Raw genomic sequence first — 17,639 nt, 5'->3', positions numbered from 1 at the left:
ATTGAATATTGAAACTTAAATGTAAAATGTACACTTATGTTCTAAGTCATTTAGCAGACACACTTACGCAGAGCAACGTACAGTTAGTGCATTCATTTTAAGTTAGCTAGGTGAGACAACCACATATCACAGTCATAGTAAGTTTAAAAAAATCATGAGATAAAATATTTTATTTTGCAGCTTTTTAAGAAAATTTAACTTAAAAAGACTATTTCCAGTAAGTGCAGGTTTTTATTTTTCCGATGGAATATCAATCTCTCATTTGAAATGTCCTAACCTATATGGTAAAACCCCAGCTCACTGATGAAAAGATGTATTGTTTTCATGATTTCATGTTTTTTTAAATGCAGTACGTGTCTGGGCTTTGAATGCATTTACATTCTGTGCTCCCTCAGTATTTCATCATGTTCTGACCTTGGTGGTTTGAAAGGCCAGACTATTGCCGTACATTGGATTTAGAGTATATTAAGTTCTTTCTGTTTCTTTGTGTCCAGTGGTGTTAGTAACAGGACTGGACATGCACTAGACATGAAGAAACAGAAGCCTGTTAGTAGCCTGTTACCACTCTGATCAGAGTTCTTGCTTGGTCTTGGATGAATAAATGCGCTGATGCCTTGTTTTATCCTTCATCTCACAGTCCTTTGGTTCTGGCTTTCAGTTGCCTTTCACCCATGTAAACTTGTTTATACTCTGACTAACAAGTATGGTCACAAAATGATCAGTATCCAATTTGAGGCTGCATTTGATCAGTCACCCATTGCAGCCCCGAATAATCTTGATATTCTGAGGCATCAAAATTAAATCCATTACAGGAGAGGCAATTTCCTCCTATAATCTCTTTTCCCATGATTCTCTGGCTCATAGTTGGAGGAAAAACTCCTCTGTGAGAGAAAATCATGCAGCCTCCAATACTTCTTGCAGTTTATAAAATGATGATTCAAACTGTGTATTGGAAATTATGATTCAAGCTGCTGTGTAAATGAAGCCCTGAGGTCATTAAACCAATACAGTGTGCCAGCGCCCTCACCTTCATTAAGAGTACACCAACAGAGCTGGCCAAGCATCCACTGCAATTTACAGACTCATCACTTTCAACTAAATGGTAATTCCATTGGTACGGTTAGCATGTCCCTCCGTGAGCCTGTCCCTCTTCTATTAGATCACTTACACACCATTTGGTGGCATGCATGAGCACACGTGCCACTCCATAGGGAGGAAATCAATAGATACACCTGGACATCCGGGAACATTCCCCAGATGTAACATGTAATCTGGGGCGGGACCATTTTTCCCCATGCTTTGGGCTCATTGACATCTCCGCATGACGGCTACGCTAATTAGCACATGTCGGCACAACATCTCTGAACGGACGTGGAGCGATAAAACCCACTGGAAGTGTCTTTATCGGGCTCCCTCTAGGGCGTTTAAAGAGCGCCAGGCAGAGAGACGTGGCCACGCGTCTCAGATTGATCATCAGGTCATTACTGGTCATTAAATGTGACATCCCGTTCAGCCGTAACCTGATTTTCCCTTATCACATGGATCTGACATAATATAGGGCCTGCCAGGAGTCCACCTTCCCAAGGTGGGGCTAAATGCTCTCTAGAAACCACTTGCCTGACAGAGATTAATCAACAAGCCTATTAGATAAATAGAGTAAAACAAATTGTTATGCCCCTGCCTGCCTCTGTAGGCATACCGAGGGGAATTAAGAAAGAACATGAGAGGTGCAATGAAAAAGGACTACAATGACTTACAGACACAGAGACATGCACACACACACACACAGAGTGCACACACACACACTTATTTTATATTCATCACGATGCCTAGCTAACATAACCATGACATAAAATAGTCTGAGACAGGTTTTTATCTGGCACCCTCTCTATCCAATGATATAATGCTACACTTAGAGACTACGGCTACTTTTCCATCTGATTTTGGGATGAACACATTGAGCTTGTGCCTCCCAGTGCTCTACTTCTGCCACAATCATCAGTGAGAGGAACATCTCATAAAAAGATGAACACTGGCAGCTCAACTTATTCTAATGCCATTTTTAACCGCAACATTCTACTTCAAGGCCGTTGCAGAATGTTAGTACATTCCACAGAACCTTCTTTACATAGTCGAAGGCATGAAACGAGGTTCTGGTGTAAGCATAGCTACCACATCAGGGTTGCGCCGCAAATGAAAAGGTATCCAAATTCCTCCAGCTTTTCCCTGTTGCTAAAATACTGTACATTGATGGCATCGAGCTACTCCAAGGTCAGTTCATTTAAAAGCAACTCATTTAAAATCATCTAAAACAGAGGTTGGCTCTTTCATAAGCCTGAGTTGGATTCTGGCGGCCACGGCAGAGTCAGCTGTCATCTTCCTTGGCGGGGCGACAAGTTGATATTTCATTTGAATGCACAGTGCTCTTGTGGTGCGCTGACACGAAGGCTATTACCCAGAGTGCCCATGTTAATAGAGCGGCCAGCACCGTGCGAGCTGCACCGTGGAGCACTTCAGAGAACCAAAATATATTGCATATAGCCTAAGCCCTCAGCATATAGCCTAAGCCCTCAGCATATAGCCTAAGCCCTCAGCATATAGCCTAAACCCTCAGCATATAGCCTAAGCCCTCAGCATATAGCCTAAGCCCTCAGCATATTGCCTAAACCCTCAGCATATAGCCTAAGCCCTCAGCATATAGCCTAAGCCCTCAGCATATAGCCTAAGCCCTCAGCATATAGCCTAAGCCCTCTGCATATAGCCTAAGCACTCAGCATATAGCCTAAGCCCTCAGCATATAGCCTAAGCCCTCAGCATATAGCCTAAGCCCTCAGCATATAGCCTGGGTCAGATACGGTATAGGATGTCTAAAAATACATCTTATTCAATCACACTCAGTAATAGATTTCCTGGATAAGTATAAATCAATATGGACGTTGAACTACTGGCAACGGGGAAATAAAATGTGCTCTTAAGATAACATGGCTCAAAATGGATTATTTCTAATGTGTCTTTGAAATGAAGAATAAGATACTCAAGTTGTATGTTAAGAGCTCCGTAAAAAACTTCAATGTCTGTGATTAACAGTGGTGTGATGTACGTAAGTGCTTCTACACTTCATTGCTTGCTGTTTGGGGTTTTGTGCTGGGTTTCTGTACAGCACTTTGTGACATCAGCTGATGTAAGAAGGGCTTTACAAATGAATTTGATTGATTAAGTAAAAATATGTTGTCGTTGTTTGGGGTATCTGAACTGTACTTTACTATTTATATTTTTGAAAATTGTTCTTTTACTTCACTACATTCCTAAAGAAATTTCTGTACTTTTTACTCTATACATTTTCCCTGACACCCAAAAGTAGTCGTTACATTTTGAATGCTTAGCAGGACAGGAAAATGGTTGAATTCACACACTTATCACAAAAACATCCCTGGTCATCCCTGCTGCGTCTGATCTGGCGGACTCACTAAACAGATGCTTTGTTTGTAAATTAAGTCTGAGTGATGGGGCGTGCCCCTGGCTATGTCTAAATAAATAATACATTAAAAATGGCGCCGTCTGGTTTGCTTAATATAAGGAAATGAAAATGATGTATACTTTTACTTTTGATACTTACGTATATTTAAAATCAAATACTTTTAGACTTTTACTCAAGTAGTATTTTACTGGGTGACTTTCACTTTTACTTGAGTCATTTTCTACTAAGGTATCTTTACTCAAGTATGACAATTGGGTACTTTTTCCACCACTGGTGATTATGAACCAGGTAATTTTGGTCCTGGATGCTGATTGGCTGAAAGCAGTGTTATATCAAACATAAAAAACTGGGTGGTTCGAGACCTGAATGCTAATTAACTGACAGCTATGGTATATCAGACTGTATACCATGGGTACGACAAAACATAAGAGTTCTAATGTTGGCAACCAGTTAATAATAGCAATTAGGAACCTCAGTGGTTTGTGGCATATGGCCAATATACCACTGCTAAGGGCTATATCCAGGCACTCTGCGTTGCATCGTGATTAAGAACAGCCCTTGCTGTGGTATATTGGCCATAGAACATACCACCTCGGGCCGTATTGCTTAAGTAGAACATCTCTGGTATTCTACCCTGAGCAGTTGCATACATATACACATGCTATCCTCTATAGTGGGTAGTTACCAGGGGTTAAAAGAAGAACAAAATGCAGGACTATTAAAAACAGCAAGATCAAACACTTCCTTTATAGTACATTACCCCAGGCTAACTCAAGGTCTCTGGTGTTAAGGTTAGTGAGTGGATAAGGAAAGTGATGGACGCAAGAGAATCCCTAGTCTAGAATCATTCTCAGACCATGGTTAGTGTCTCCTTGCGACACAAGAGCAGACAGCTTAAAGTATGTGTTAGTGCTGCACAATATTTTTTTGATGCTAGAACATGAAAAACGGTTCGGTACCAGAATTGTTGTTACTTTCGGTACTTCTGTCAAATGTGTCTCACGTCAGATACGGATTGAGAGGATCGAGTCTGTCTAGTAATTTGTCTGAATCTTTTCAGGGGGATCAGTAGTAAGCTAGCCAGGCTACTTGTACATGCAGTTGACACAGCAAGAGCAACTTTTGAAGAGCAAGCGAGAAAGGGAGAAAATGTTGACAGCATGACTTCTAACAAAAACATTATCTCTCGCCCGCATCTTGTTTACAAAAGTGTCTCCAGAAGTGAACTACGGTAATGATGATGAGGGCCAGCCCACCAAAACAACTAAGAAAGAGGTGTTACAAAGCAGTGCAACTAATGACATTTGCACTGTAACGTTATTCTTCTAAATTAAAAAAATGTCAAGGCCGACAGATAATTGGTTCGTATGACATTACATTTTTTTCTCTTTTTTCTTGTCATTTAGCAGACACTCTTATCCAGAGTGACTTACAATTAGTGCAATCATAACTAGGTGAGACAACAACACATCACAATTATATCAAGTACATTTTCCCTCAACAAATATTTATCAGCAAATTTAGTGTAAGTGGGATTAAAGAAGTACCTTTTTGGAGGGTACCTCTTTATTATTTAAGATACTCTTCAAAGAGAAAGGGTTTCAGTTATTTTAGAAAGATGGACAGGGACTCCACTATCCTCACTTTAGGGGGTATCTTGTTCCACCATTGGGGTGCCAGGACAGAGAAGAGCTGGGCTGAGCGGTAGCTGCCCTCCTCTAGGGGTGGGCGGGCCAAGAGACCAGAGGTGACAGAACGGAGTGCTCAGGTTGGGATATAGGGTTTGAGCATAGCCTGAAGGTAAAGACGTGCAGTTCCCCTTGCCGCTCCAAGTGGGGAGCCAGCCAACAGAGATTTGCAGTAGTCTAGACGGGAATTGACAAGTGCCTGGATTAGGACCTGCGCCGCTTCCAGTGTGAGGAAAGGTCGTATTCTACGGTTGTTGTAGAGCATGAACCTGCAGGAGTGGGTCACTGGTTTGATGTTTGCAGAGAACGACAGGGTGTTGTCCAGGGTCACACCAAGGTTCTTTGCACTCTGGGAGGGGGACATCGTGGAGTTGTCAATCGTGATGGAGAGGTCTTGAAGTGGGCAGGCCTTTCCCAGGAAGAAGAGCAGCACCTGCCTTTTGTCAAGGTTGAGCTTGAGGTGGTGGGCCGACATCCAAACTGAGATATCTGCCAAGTGTGCAGAGATGCGTGTCGCCACCTGGGTGTGAGAAGGGGGGGGGGGGGGGTCTTTTTGTGTCTGACACCATAGGCCGTGTTGATCTCTGCACCAGACAGGATGCTCTTGCCAGCATACTTGGGGTCCAACATGTACGCTGCGGCGTGTATGGGCTTCAGGCAGAAGTCTTCACTCTTTTTGATATTTCAGATCTGCAGTTTCCTCTGCTTGGAGCAACAGTGAAGTGGGCAGGGCAGTACAGATTTCTTCTCTTACATCTGTAAGCAGAGTCTGAACATCAGACAGGATGGCATTGTCTCCCTCAATCTGTGCAACGGCTACTGCTATGGGTTTCAGAAGTTTCAGGCTGCTTACCACTCTCTCCCAAAATACACCATCCAGGAGGTTCCTCTTGATGTGGCTGTCCATATCGGCAGACTGTTACATGATAATTTCTTGGAGACTCCTTCCTCTTCAGGAGACTTTCAAACATGATGACAACACCACCCCAATGGGTGTTACTGGGCAGCTTCAATGTGGTGCTCTTATTCTTCTCACTTTGCTTGGTGAGGTAGATTGCTGCTATAACTTGATGACCCTTCACATACCTAACCATTTCCTTGGCTCTCTGGTAGAGTGTATCCATTGTTTTATGCACTTGGCCAGATGATTCTCCATCTTTGTTGCGTTCTTCACATATGATTTGGCACAGTATTTGCAAATGTACACAGCTTTTCCTTCTACATTAGCTGCAGTGAAATGTCTTCACACATCAGATAGTGCCCGTGGCATTTTCCTATATAGATTTGAAAAAGGAGTAATAAAAAAACAAATACAATTCCATGTACAGATAAATAGTTAAGCAGTTAGATTAAACAACTGGAAACAGGGGAATTAACACTCTTCAGTTAGTTAGCAGGCTCAAGCAATCTAAAACCCACATGGTAGCAAAGAGTAACTAGCAGAAATTGTTAACAAGCTAGAAATGATTTGAACACACTTTGCTGTAGGCTACCATTTACTAGTTCATGTAATCATGTATGTCATATAAAATATATTCACCACACCCAGTATTGTAATCAAAACTTACCAGAATGCATGTAGTCCTTGGCTCAGACAGTGTAGCAGTGTGGGCGCAATAGCATCTCATTAGTGTGCAAGGTCTTGAGAATCAGCTGTACATTGCCACGAAAGAATGCACTGTGCATGCAGAGGGTTGCAATTCCATTGATTTGGGGATAGTTTAACCAAAATATGCAACAAGACCCAGAATTGCCATATGTGTATCCCACAAAAAAAGGTTCACTGTTATAAGCTAACTTTTCGATGAATTTAAGCAAAATTCCCCACATTTCCGGGCTTAACTTCCCATGGAAAATTCCCCGTATTTTCCAAGAAAATTTCCGACCCTTTGCAACCCTAATGGAAACACATCTCTGCTGGGAAAAATGTGTTTTTATGTGGATTTTAGAACATTTGCATGAAAATCTGTCGCCAATTCGATGGAAACCTAGCTACTAACATGAACATAAATTCTGCATGACATTCATGTGAGCATTATAATATGATTACAACAAAAAAAGTCATGTGAAATGCTCTCTTATGACAACAATATACTGTATTTAGACTACTTTGCGTTTCTCTGGGCTTTCTAACAGTACCCAGCCAGCAGCCCTGTGAAGGCATTGCACCCTGGGAGTTGAAAAGCACTGAAAAGAATTGAAGTATCCTGTGTCAAAATCCATTGTAGACGATTGCAATATCGAAGCTTCAGAAATTAGCTTCAAAGTGTTTTGTTTATGTTGTTTTGGAACTAAACTCTTCATTTAATACATTAAATAATTTATCTGTAATGAATAATGAATCTTAGGTCTAATACAATATACCAATATTATGGCCATAGATTAGCAAATGAACCCTGCTATGTATCAAATTGCATTTTTAAACAGTTTAGATGTAAAAAATAAATAAAAATACTTTGTATGCTCTGAGTCCCAGAAATATTGTTCTGTTATCTAATATGGCATTTTATTTTTTTAAGAAATTGAATGTAGAAGATATTCTATTGGTTATTTTAGTTGTTCTACCAGTTATCAACATATTGTGCAATGTTTAAAAAATAAAGCCAGTGGTTATTCTGTGACTAGCTAATAAGTTTTCTTTATTTTTGGTGTGATATTGTTTCGGCATTGAGTATTGTGGTACTAAACCTAGTATCTGTATCGAAGTCAACATTCGGGTTTCACAACAACACTAATGCTGAGCCACGGTCTGGCTTAGCAGCACTGTATGTGATATACTGCAACACTGAGTGTATTCACTCAGACTTAAGATACATAGAATGAAAAAGACTTTCAAGCCACATAAGTCTGGGACATATTACCAATGCAGGACTGCCATCATGCAACACAGATTAATTGGTCACACTTAAATTGCAATATTGAAATGAAGTACCCCTTACACACTTTAAACCCATTATTTTACACCCATTAATTTAGAAATTGGAGAGAGCTGTAATTCCAGTTCACAGTAGAAGAAGGAAGCAGTATAAAATCGACTGATTTATGATAAAAACATATTTCATAGGTAGAGCTAACAGAAGTGTAGCAGCAAAGGCAGAGGTAGTGGAGGCAGAGGTAGTGGAGGCAGAGGTAGAGGAGCTAAAGCTACATTCCTCGAAAAAAGGTTCTCCAAAAGGGTTCTCCTTCCAAAAGGAGAACCCTTTTTGGTTCCAGGTAGAACCATTTTTGGTTTCAGGTAGAACACTTTTGGATTCCATGTAGAACCCTCTGTGGAAAATGTTATTCATGGACCCCAAAAGGTTCTTCAAAGAGTTCTCCTATGGGGACAGACAAAGAACCATTTAAGGTTCTAGATACTGTAGCACCTTTTTTCAAAGAGTGTATAGAACAGCAACAGCTTTAGACGTATGGTATAGGAGCTGGTTAATCAGAGAGAGTAATTGTGAGAGAAATTCAGCCTGGATTACATAAATTAGAGCCTTAAATGAAAAGAGGACCAACATCCTTAACCTCAATGATTACTATTTTTTTTTTTTTACCTTTATTTAACTAGGCAAGTCAGTTAAGAACAAATTCTTATTTTCAATGACTGCCTGAGAACAGTGGGTTAACTGCCTTGTTCAGGAGCAGAAACACAGATTTTTACCCTGTCAGCTCAGGGATTTGATCTTGCAACCTTTCAGTTACTATTCCAACGCTCTAACCACTAGGCTACCTGCCACCCGATTCTGTGTGGCTGGAATGAGGCAGATTTCTAACATCTCTGACCTGCCGAAGCAGAACTGAGAGAGAGAGGCCAACCCACACACATCCCTGGAATCAGAGTGGGAGGCTGGGGAAGGGATTTGCACAGCATAATAAATTATTTCAGAAAAAACATATTGGGGAAGGCTCAAGAGAAGAGCAAGAGCTGCCTTATGCACTCTCTTTGACAGCCTTTGGGGGGAACTAGCTTGCATTGAACTTTTTATGTTCCTGTGCCATAACTGTGCTTATTAGTATTTGTCAGTGCAGATGATATAATGGTATAGTAGTGGGTCAATTTTTCCATATGATACTCTAAATTATGCAAAACGATATTTTCCAGAATTCCATACTGAGTAGAAAACAACTCAAGGGTTAAAAGTTAATGCCAAGATTAAACTGCACAATTATGAGCATTAAGTGCTGATTAGCTAATATATTCACAAGAATGAAAAGATGATATATAATTATAGGGTTTCATTACCCATTATCAATGAGCAGCCCTGCAGCTGAACCAACAACTTGTTTTTTAAAGCAGACAGGTATGAAGCCTATAACTTGTTATAAGCATCTATGAGGGGGTCATACATGCTTGACAAGTTTTACAATGCATTATAACCACATTATAATAATCACATGCGTTATACCTGCTTGCTTTAAGTTCATACCACAACGCTTTAGAATAAATAATAAAGAATACATTGAAACTAAATCAAAAATAGACCTCTCCATTGTTTCTTTGAAATCCCAACCCCAAAGTGTGTTAAAAATGTCCATAAAAGAAAATATCTGTAAATATCTTTATCCAGTAGGAGATTAAGTAGGTGGCTACATTAAGCCATATGTGATCCCAGGTCTCAATGAAGCTGAGAGCAGTTACTGCATGTCTTGTTTTAGTACACATGCAAGGCGGAGGGGATTAAGCATGGATCCACACTACACTTTGTTTAACAAGCACAATGAGCCAGGAACAAGTAACTGAGCATGGGAGCAGACAGAGCCATAGAGGAACCATTCTACATCAGACAGCTGGCGATTAGACCATGTCATGGTTTTCAACAGTCACTTGTAGGTAAGACCCACCAATGAAATGCTGATTGGTCTTACATTTCCCACCACACCAACTCTTAAGAGGCCCTTGAGACATGCGTCAATGGATCTGTACATTCATTGGGTAGGGATGGGATTTTAAGGAGAAGGTAGTAAAACTGTTTTCATTTGCTCCATCCCAGTTAAAGGTAAAAGGGCTTGATATACAGGTCTCAATTGAAAAAAGATTATTCATCTCAAGGGACTTTCTGATAAAATAAAGGTTCAATAAAAACGGCTGTTTTTCATGTGTGTTTTGATTTGTCTCATTGTGATGCAGGTTGCTATACGTATGAAGCGTTCAGAATTCATACAAAGCGAAGCAAGTATATTTATGAAAGTTTCCCAGTGCTACTAATGAGAACCAATTAGTTGGTTGGATTTCAGTCCATCTTTCCTCTGACACATGAAGCTATGACAACACGAGGCAAGTCAAATGCCACCATTATTAAAGCACATGAATTCCTCATTTCTAGGACTTCCACTAGACTACAGTGCTGCCAGGTGTGCAAAGATCAGGCTTCAACAGCCAAAATCAGGTCATATCAAAATACTCCCCCCTTCCTCCAGTCATGCAACCTTACCAGCACTTGACATTTGTGACAGATGGGACAGCTCTTTCCACCCTTAATGTGGAGCCTGTCAGATCACTGGAACTTACATTTTGACGCACAGGTATCAGTAGGAATAACATATCCCATCAGAGAAGCTATCCATGGCATTGGTAGGTAGAAATGTATGCCTAAAGCCCCAGTCAGACTCTCTCTCCCCTGCTATCCATACTGAGGAGTTAGAGTGAACTTAATGTGCAGTGATGTGGCCGGCAGCAGCTGATAGATTCCTCACGGAGTTATCTCTAGCCACTGATTAAAGGAGTCGATAGCCGAAGCAGTAATTGGGTTTAAAGGTTCAATGCAGCCGTTTTCTTTTATCTCAATAGCTTCTTAGAAAAATATTATTTCTCAAGGAAGAATTTTGCTAGGACTTGTCTGGTGTCTGGGAGTAGTCAGAGAGTGGCTTAATTGGAGGAGCCTAATGGGAAGGATGTGTAACCTGAACACTAGATAGTATTGGCAGAGAGGAGCAGGTTGCCTATATACACAGACTTGAAATCATTGGCCACTTTAATAAATGGAACACAAGTCACTGTAATAATGTAACTTTAATCATGTTTACATATTTTGCATATATCGCACTCATCTCATATGTATGTACTGTATTCTATACTATTCTACTGTATCTTAGTCTATGCCGCTCTGACATTGCTCGTCCGTGTATTTATATATTCTTAATTCCATTCCTTTACTTACAGTTGAAGTCGAAAGTTTACATACACTTAGGTTGGAGTCATTAAAACTTGTTTTTCAACCACTCCATACATTTCTTGTTAACAAACTACTTCAAGGCCTACCTTCAAACTCAGTGCCTCGTTGCTTGACATCATGGGAAAATCTAAAGAAATCAGCCAAGACCTCCGAAAAAAATTTGTAGACCTCCACAGGTCCAGTTCATCCTTGGGAGCAATTTCCATATGCCTGAAGGTACCACGTTCATCTGTACAAACTATAGTACGCAAGTATAAACACCATGGGACCACACAGCCGTCATACCGCTCAGGAAGGAGACGCGTTCTGTCTCCCAGAGATGAACGTACTTTGGTGCAAAAAGTGCAAATCAATCCCAGAACAACAGCAAAGGACCTTGTGAAGATGCTGGAGGAAACAGGTACAAAAGTATCTATATCCACGGTAAAACGAGTCCTATATCGACACTACCTGAAAGGCCACTTAGCAAGGAAGAGTCAACTGCTCCAAAACCGCCATAAAAAAGCCAGACTATGGTTTGCAACTGCACATGGGGACAAAGATCGTACTGTTTGGCCATAATGACCATAATTTTATTTGGTGGGAAAATGGGGAGGCTTGCAAGCTAAAGAACACCATCCCAACCGTGAAGCACGGGGGTGGCAGCATCATGTTGTCGGGGTGCCTTGCTGCAGGAGGGACTGGTGCACTTCACAAAATAGATGGCATCATGATGTACGAAAATGATGTGGATATATTGAAGAAACATCTCAAGACATCAGACAGGAAGTTAAAGCTTGGTCGCAAATGGGTCTTCCAAATGGACAATGATCCCAAGCATACTTCCAAAGTTGTTGCAAAATGGCTTAAGGACAACACAGTCAAGGTATTGGAGTGGCCATCACAAAGCCCTGACCTCAATCCCATAAAAAAATTGTGGGCAGAACTGAAAAAGCGTGTGTGAGCTAGGAGGCCTACAAACCTGACTCGGTAACACCAGCTCTGTCAGGAGGAATGGGCTAAAATTCACCCAACTTGTTGTGGGAAGCTTGTGGAAGGCTACCCGAAAAGTTTGACCCAAGTTCAAAAATGTGAAGGCAATGCTACCAAATACTAATTGAGTGTATGTACACTTCTGACCCACTGGGAATGTGATGAAAGAAATAAAAGCTGAAAGAAATAATTCTCTCTACTATTATTCTGACATTTCACATTCTTAAAATAAAGTGGTGATCCTAACTGACCTAAGACAGGCAATTTCTACTAGGATTAAATGTCAGGAATTGTGAAAAACTGAGTTTAAATGTATTTGGCTAAGGTGTATGTAAACTTCCGACTTTAACTGTAGATTTGTGTGTATTGCGTATATGCAATTGTTAGATATTGCTGCATTGTCGGAACTAGAAGCACAAGCATTTCGCTACACCCACAATAACATCTGCTAAACACGTGTACGTGACCGATAAGATATGATTTGGGCATTTATTGTCATGAGTATTGTCCTGGAGGCAGAACTGGGCGATGTCCCCTTGGAGAGGCCAGCTGCAAAGTCACAATTGGCTAAATTGTATAAATTCATGAAAACAAAAATTTGCTTTTTGGTCTTAAGGTTAGGGTTGGGCATTAGGGTTAGCAGTGTGGCTAAGATTAAGGTTAGGTTTAAAATATGACTGTATGACTTTGTGGCTGTGCTAGCTAGTAACCACTCTGCAGAGCTGCCTCCAGAACAAGATTCATGACGAAAAACGCTAACCTGTCAGAGAGGAGGGAAAACTCTCTTCGTTATTTGTCTATTCACTTACACTGAGTATACCATATACCAAACATTAGGAACACATTCGTCAGGACATGACCGCTGCAAGGTGTTGAAAGTGTTCTACAGCGATTCTGGCCCATGTTGACTCCAATGCTTCCCACAGTTGTGGCAAGTTGGTTGGATGTCCTTTGGCTGGTGGAGTTTTTGAAACAAACTAACATACCCCGTTCAAAAGCACTTAAATATTTTGTTTTGCCCATTCACCCTCTGAATGGCACACATACACAATCCATATCTCAATTGTCTCAAGGCTTAAAAATCCTGTTTTAACCTGTCTACTGCCCTTTATCTGCACTGATTTAAGTAGATTTAACAGGTAAAATCAATAAGGGATCATAGCTTCCATCTGGATTCACCTGGTCAGTCGTTGTCATGGAAAGAGCAGGTGTTCTTAATGTTTTATATATTCCGTGTATACTGCCTGGTGATGCCACCCAGACAAAGAAGCTGAAAGAAGCTCTTTTCAAACAACTCTCACACTAAATGTGCATTATCATAATTTTCACAATTTCACAGTATTATCCCAACCTCATAGTGTGGAAATACATATAAAATACAAGAAAATAACGTTTTTGACTGCATTGTCCCTTTGACCTGCTGGGTCCTGCCTCACGGCTTAGTATTTATAACTTAAGAATGGGCTTTACCAGGGTGCTGCAGACTGGCAGGGATGGCTCATCAGCTAGGTCCACACTGGATGACTAAGGGGGGCAGAGGTAAATTGTATATCTATATCTATATATACACTTAAAAAATACAAACGAGACCAAACAGACGTTTTAACAACTAGGATTAACAATGGGGCAGCAGGCAGCCTAGTAGTAAAAACGTTGGGACTAGTAACCGAAAGGTTGCAAAATCGAATCCCAGAGCTGACAAGTTAAAATTCTGTCGTTCTGCCCCTGAACAAGGCAGTTAACCCACTGTTCCTAGGCCGTCATTGAAATTAAGAATTTGTTCTTACCTGATTTACCTAGTAAAAAAGTGTAATCCTCATGCAGAGCAACACTTTGGCAGAACTAGAATATCTCAAAAACTGTCCATAACGCATTAGTGCATAGCCTATGCAAATGAACAAATACATCGTTAAGCAATTAGCAACATCCAAGGATCTGTAAACAAGTGCACCACACCTTTTATAGCCTTCCAATTAAAAGCAGGAGACATGCGCATTTTTAAACAGTGGTATAATGGTTCATATTATGTCCATTACGCTTCGAATCTTGATAACGACAAAATATGCATCTCATACCCCTCAATCTCCCGTTACCTGTGCAGACTGCAGCCACTCTACCCTTGTGAGAAAAAAATGTTCACTGACTCAAATCATCAGCTCTTTAATATGAATTTATTAAATTGAACAGTAGGCTACCAACGGGTCCCCGCCACAATCGTTTCGAAATCGGACGGTATCCACTCACCCATATCGGCGCCCCTGGCTTGTCTGCGGTGTTGGGAGGCGTAATCCCCAGCACAGATCACTTCGCAGTTCTCCACCGTTCTCCAACACTCCGCTTCGTTCTTTCCGCGGGAAATGCGCGCAGCACCTCACTAGACAAACACGAAGACTGGCTCACCTGCTCTCATGTTAAACAATTAATCTAAACGTTATTAGTTTATATACCCCAAATTCAAGTGTACCCCCATGACTATAGGCTATCCACGATTTGTTAACTTTCAGTCATATTCAGAATTTCGTCCAAGTTAGGCATGAATCTAGGTTATTTTCGACGTAGACTAAATACATTTTATTACCGACGCACTGAACTCATCTTTTTGTTCGGATGTGGCTTTACCCACAGCAGGAATACACAAAATAACGATAATGCTAAAGGCAGGATGAAAAGTTTAAATAAAACTCTCTACATTTTGCTAAAAGAATAAGAACAGCCTTTGTCGATGCCCTCATAGCTGTCTTGTCACAAACATCCAGATTTTTCGTCGAATTCTGAGGGAGAGCAGAGAAATCAGGGCTGGCATTGTTGTGTGCAGTCTGATGCGAGCGTGCGGCCGTGATTGCGCGCGCCTGAGCTTGTCTGTGTCCCTGAAGCCTGTGTGTGTGTGTGTGTGTGTCTGTGTGTGTGTGTGTGTGTGTGTGTGATGTGTGCGTGCGTGCGTGTGGGTGTGTGGGTGTGTGTGTGTATCAGGTAGAGCTGCAGCAGTGGAACCGACAGTTTAGTCTGCAGATGTCTCTGTCAAAGAACTGCTCTACACAGCTCAAGGTTTCCGATTTATGTTTAATGCAACCCTTTTCTTTCTACCTCCTCTTCCCAAAACACTCTGTATCGACCTACCGACTTGATTCAGAAGATAAACTCACACACTTTGAGGAGTACTGAAGGCTATTTATATGTATGTCATCATTATGATTTACATGAAGCGATCATTATACCATGGGTCATCATAACTCACCGTAGGTAATTATAGGGGATGAAAATTGTAGACCTGCGAGTCAGATCTGAACAAGGATAGACAAATGCTGTTTGAAAAGCATCAAGGGCCAAATTCTTCTCATTAATCTGCCGGTCAGACAAGCCATCTTATTTCCAAGCTGTTTCTGTGATCTGAGAGCATGTCAAAGATGATCTAAACTCAAGTTGAAAAGGTTAGGAGGATAACAAGTGCAGAATGCAGAGTTCAGTATCAGACTGGCAGCTTTGACATTAGAAGTTGATTAGATGTACAATAACCCCCTTGGTGTTAGTTTCCTAGTTAATTAGCCACCATCATCTCATGCAACCAATCATACACATGAACAGGTGTCATATCAGGGACAGGGACACCACTTTGATTCAAGTGTCTATGAATAATCTCAAGGCCATTGTTACATCATACATCACATACTGTACAGTACCAGTACTGCAGTGCACAGAGAGCTTACTATCAGTATTTGTGGATGGTTATTTTCAGGCCAAGCAGGGTTTAGCCCTTTCCTGCAGTCAATTAACAAAAGTGCCCTCTTTGGCCTCATGGGTGAGAATGTTATTAATATTTTTCAATAATTTCATAATTCACAACGATTATTACAAATAAAATGACGAATATCATGTGTTATATGTTAAACAGTTTTGTCATATTTCAGACTTCTGTGATGTATATAAAGTGTAATATTGGAATGCAAACTCAAAATGTAATACATTCCAACTCTATATCTGCCATGGTACAGGTATCTTCTTTTTTGTTGTTGCCCATAACCATGTGTGGGAGGTGTATACTTTTGTTTCAAAATAGATTTGTGTCCCTGATTTAGCCCACTGCAGTAAAGGTTAATCGCTTGTGTTTGAGGATTGACTTGTGAGGCTAAATGGCACATGTCACATGCATTTTACATAAGTAAATCTATGGGCACTTGTGTTATCTGATACTCTTGACATGAGCCAGGATCATTCAAGCACAAAAGGTCACAATTAGCATAATTAGCAGTTGTTATCATCACCAACCATTTCCTTCAGAGTGGGTTTATTCACAGCCATTAAAACTGAAGTCGAGTACAATGGTTTTTGTCTCCGTTATTAGCTTATTCTCTCATTATTGAGCATTATTAGCTCTAGGCTTTGTTTTGAGTAGGCTGAAACAGGCAGCTTACTCCCACTCTTCACCTTAGTTTCACATTTCAGCATAAAGCATAAAAGAGAATGAGATGGCTTTAAACAAGGTCTGTTGTATTGTGGAGAAAGTGTTTGTTTCTATCTTTACTTACACATGCTTGCAATTTATTGCTATTTATAGCAATAACTGCAACTAGTGTCATTAAATGAAATGTAATACATTTCAACTGAATTTAATGAATTTCAAAATAACTTTGTCTCTGAAGGGTTGTTATTTTGCAAAGCATAACGCACATCAAAGCATAGACGTTTACCATTCACAGAGTATGACTAGAAATGACTGACATAGAAGGTTAGAAGAAGGTTTGTGTCTTCTACAAAGTAATGAAGTCTCTTTCATCAGAAGCTCTACTAATGTTAACTTTTCACAACAACCTCACTGTCAGCGTCACTCAATATTCAACTAAAAAAGAGGATTCTTAAGCACATCGCACTCTCATAGACCCAGTGCAAACATTTTGGTTGCATATTACAGCTGTTGAAAGGCAGAAGAAATAAGAGGATCTTTAAAACCTCCTTCATTGCAGCTTGTGGCTGTTGTTTTTGTATTGATTGAGAGGACACAATGTATGAATCAGAATGATTGGGTGATTGGGTTGGAACGATAGTGAAGACTGAAATTTCACTACATATGAGAGGCGAACCTGTGACCTGTTCAGATACTCTCAAGTCAGAGCAGACCCAAGGGGTTCCCCTCTCATCCCTGTCAGTAAACTGTCCTTACTAACATGAAATGTCACTTCAGCAGTGCCATGTGTGTACTGTATGTGTGAATGTCCTTCATTCTTTCTTTCTTTCTTTCTTTCTTTCTTTCTTTCTTTCTTTCTTTCTTTTCTCACTAGAATCTGAGGAAATGGAATGTGGATGTGTTACTGTCACGCTGGTATAAAGGATTTGGAGACAGGCGCAGGA

At 40.6% G+C, this 17,639-nt stretch overlaps 1 protein-coding gene across 2 annotated transcripts in view; it reads right to left on the bottom strand.

The window, feature by feature from the left end:
* Window positions 1–15,324, bottom strand: part of LOC110509867 (leucine-rich repeat transmembrane neuronal protein 4) — a 59,015-nt gene extending 43,691 nt beyond the window's left edge. The window contains exon 1 of one of the 2 annotated variants that reach the window (XR_002471504.3): window positions 14,541–15,324. Coding sequence is in view for 1 of the 2 variants with exons in the window: in XM_021591046.3 (XP_021446721.1) it covers window positions 14,541–14,544 (4 nt within the window). In the remaining variant the exon portion in view is untranslated. The remainder of the gene's footprint in view (window positions 1–14,540) is intronic. The other variant, XM_021591046.3, reaches the window with a different exon arrangement.
* Between the last annotated feature and the right edge of the window lie 2,315 nt (window positions 15,325–17,639).

This window comes from Oncorhynchus mykiss, chromosome 29 (genome assembly GCF_057628025.1).
Source record: "Oncorhynchus mykiss isolate SJ-2025 chromosome 29, ASM5762802v1, whole genome shotgun sequence".
NCBI classification, from domain to species: domain Eukaryota; kingdom Metazoa; phylum Chordata; class Actinopteri; order Salmoniformes; family Salmonidae; genus Oncorhynchus; species Oncorhynchus mykiss.
This window is presented reverse-complemented; position numbering and strand designations above follow the sequence as displayed.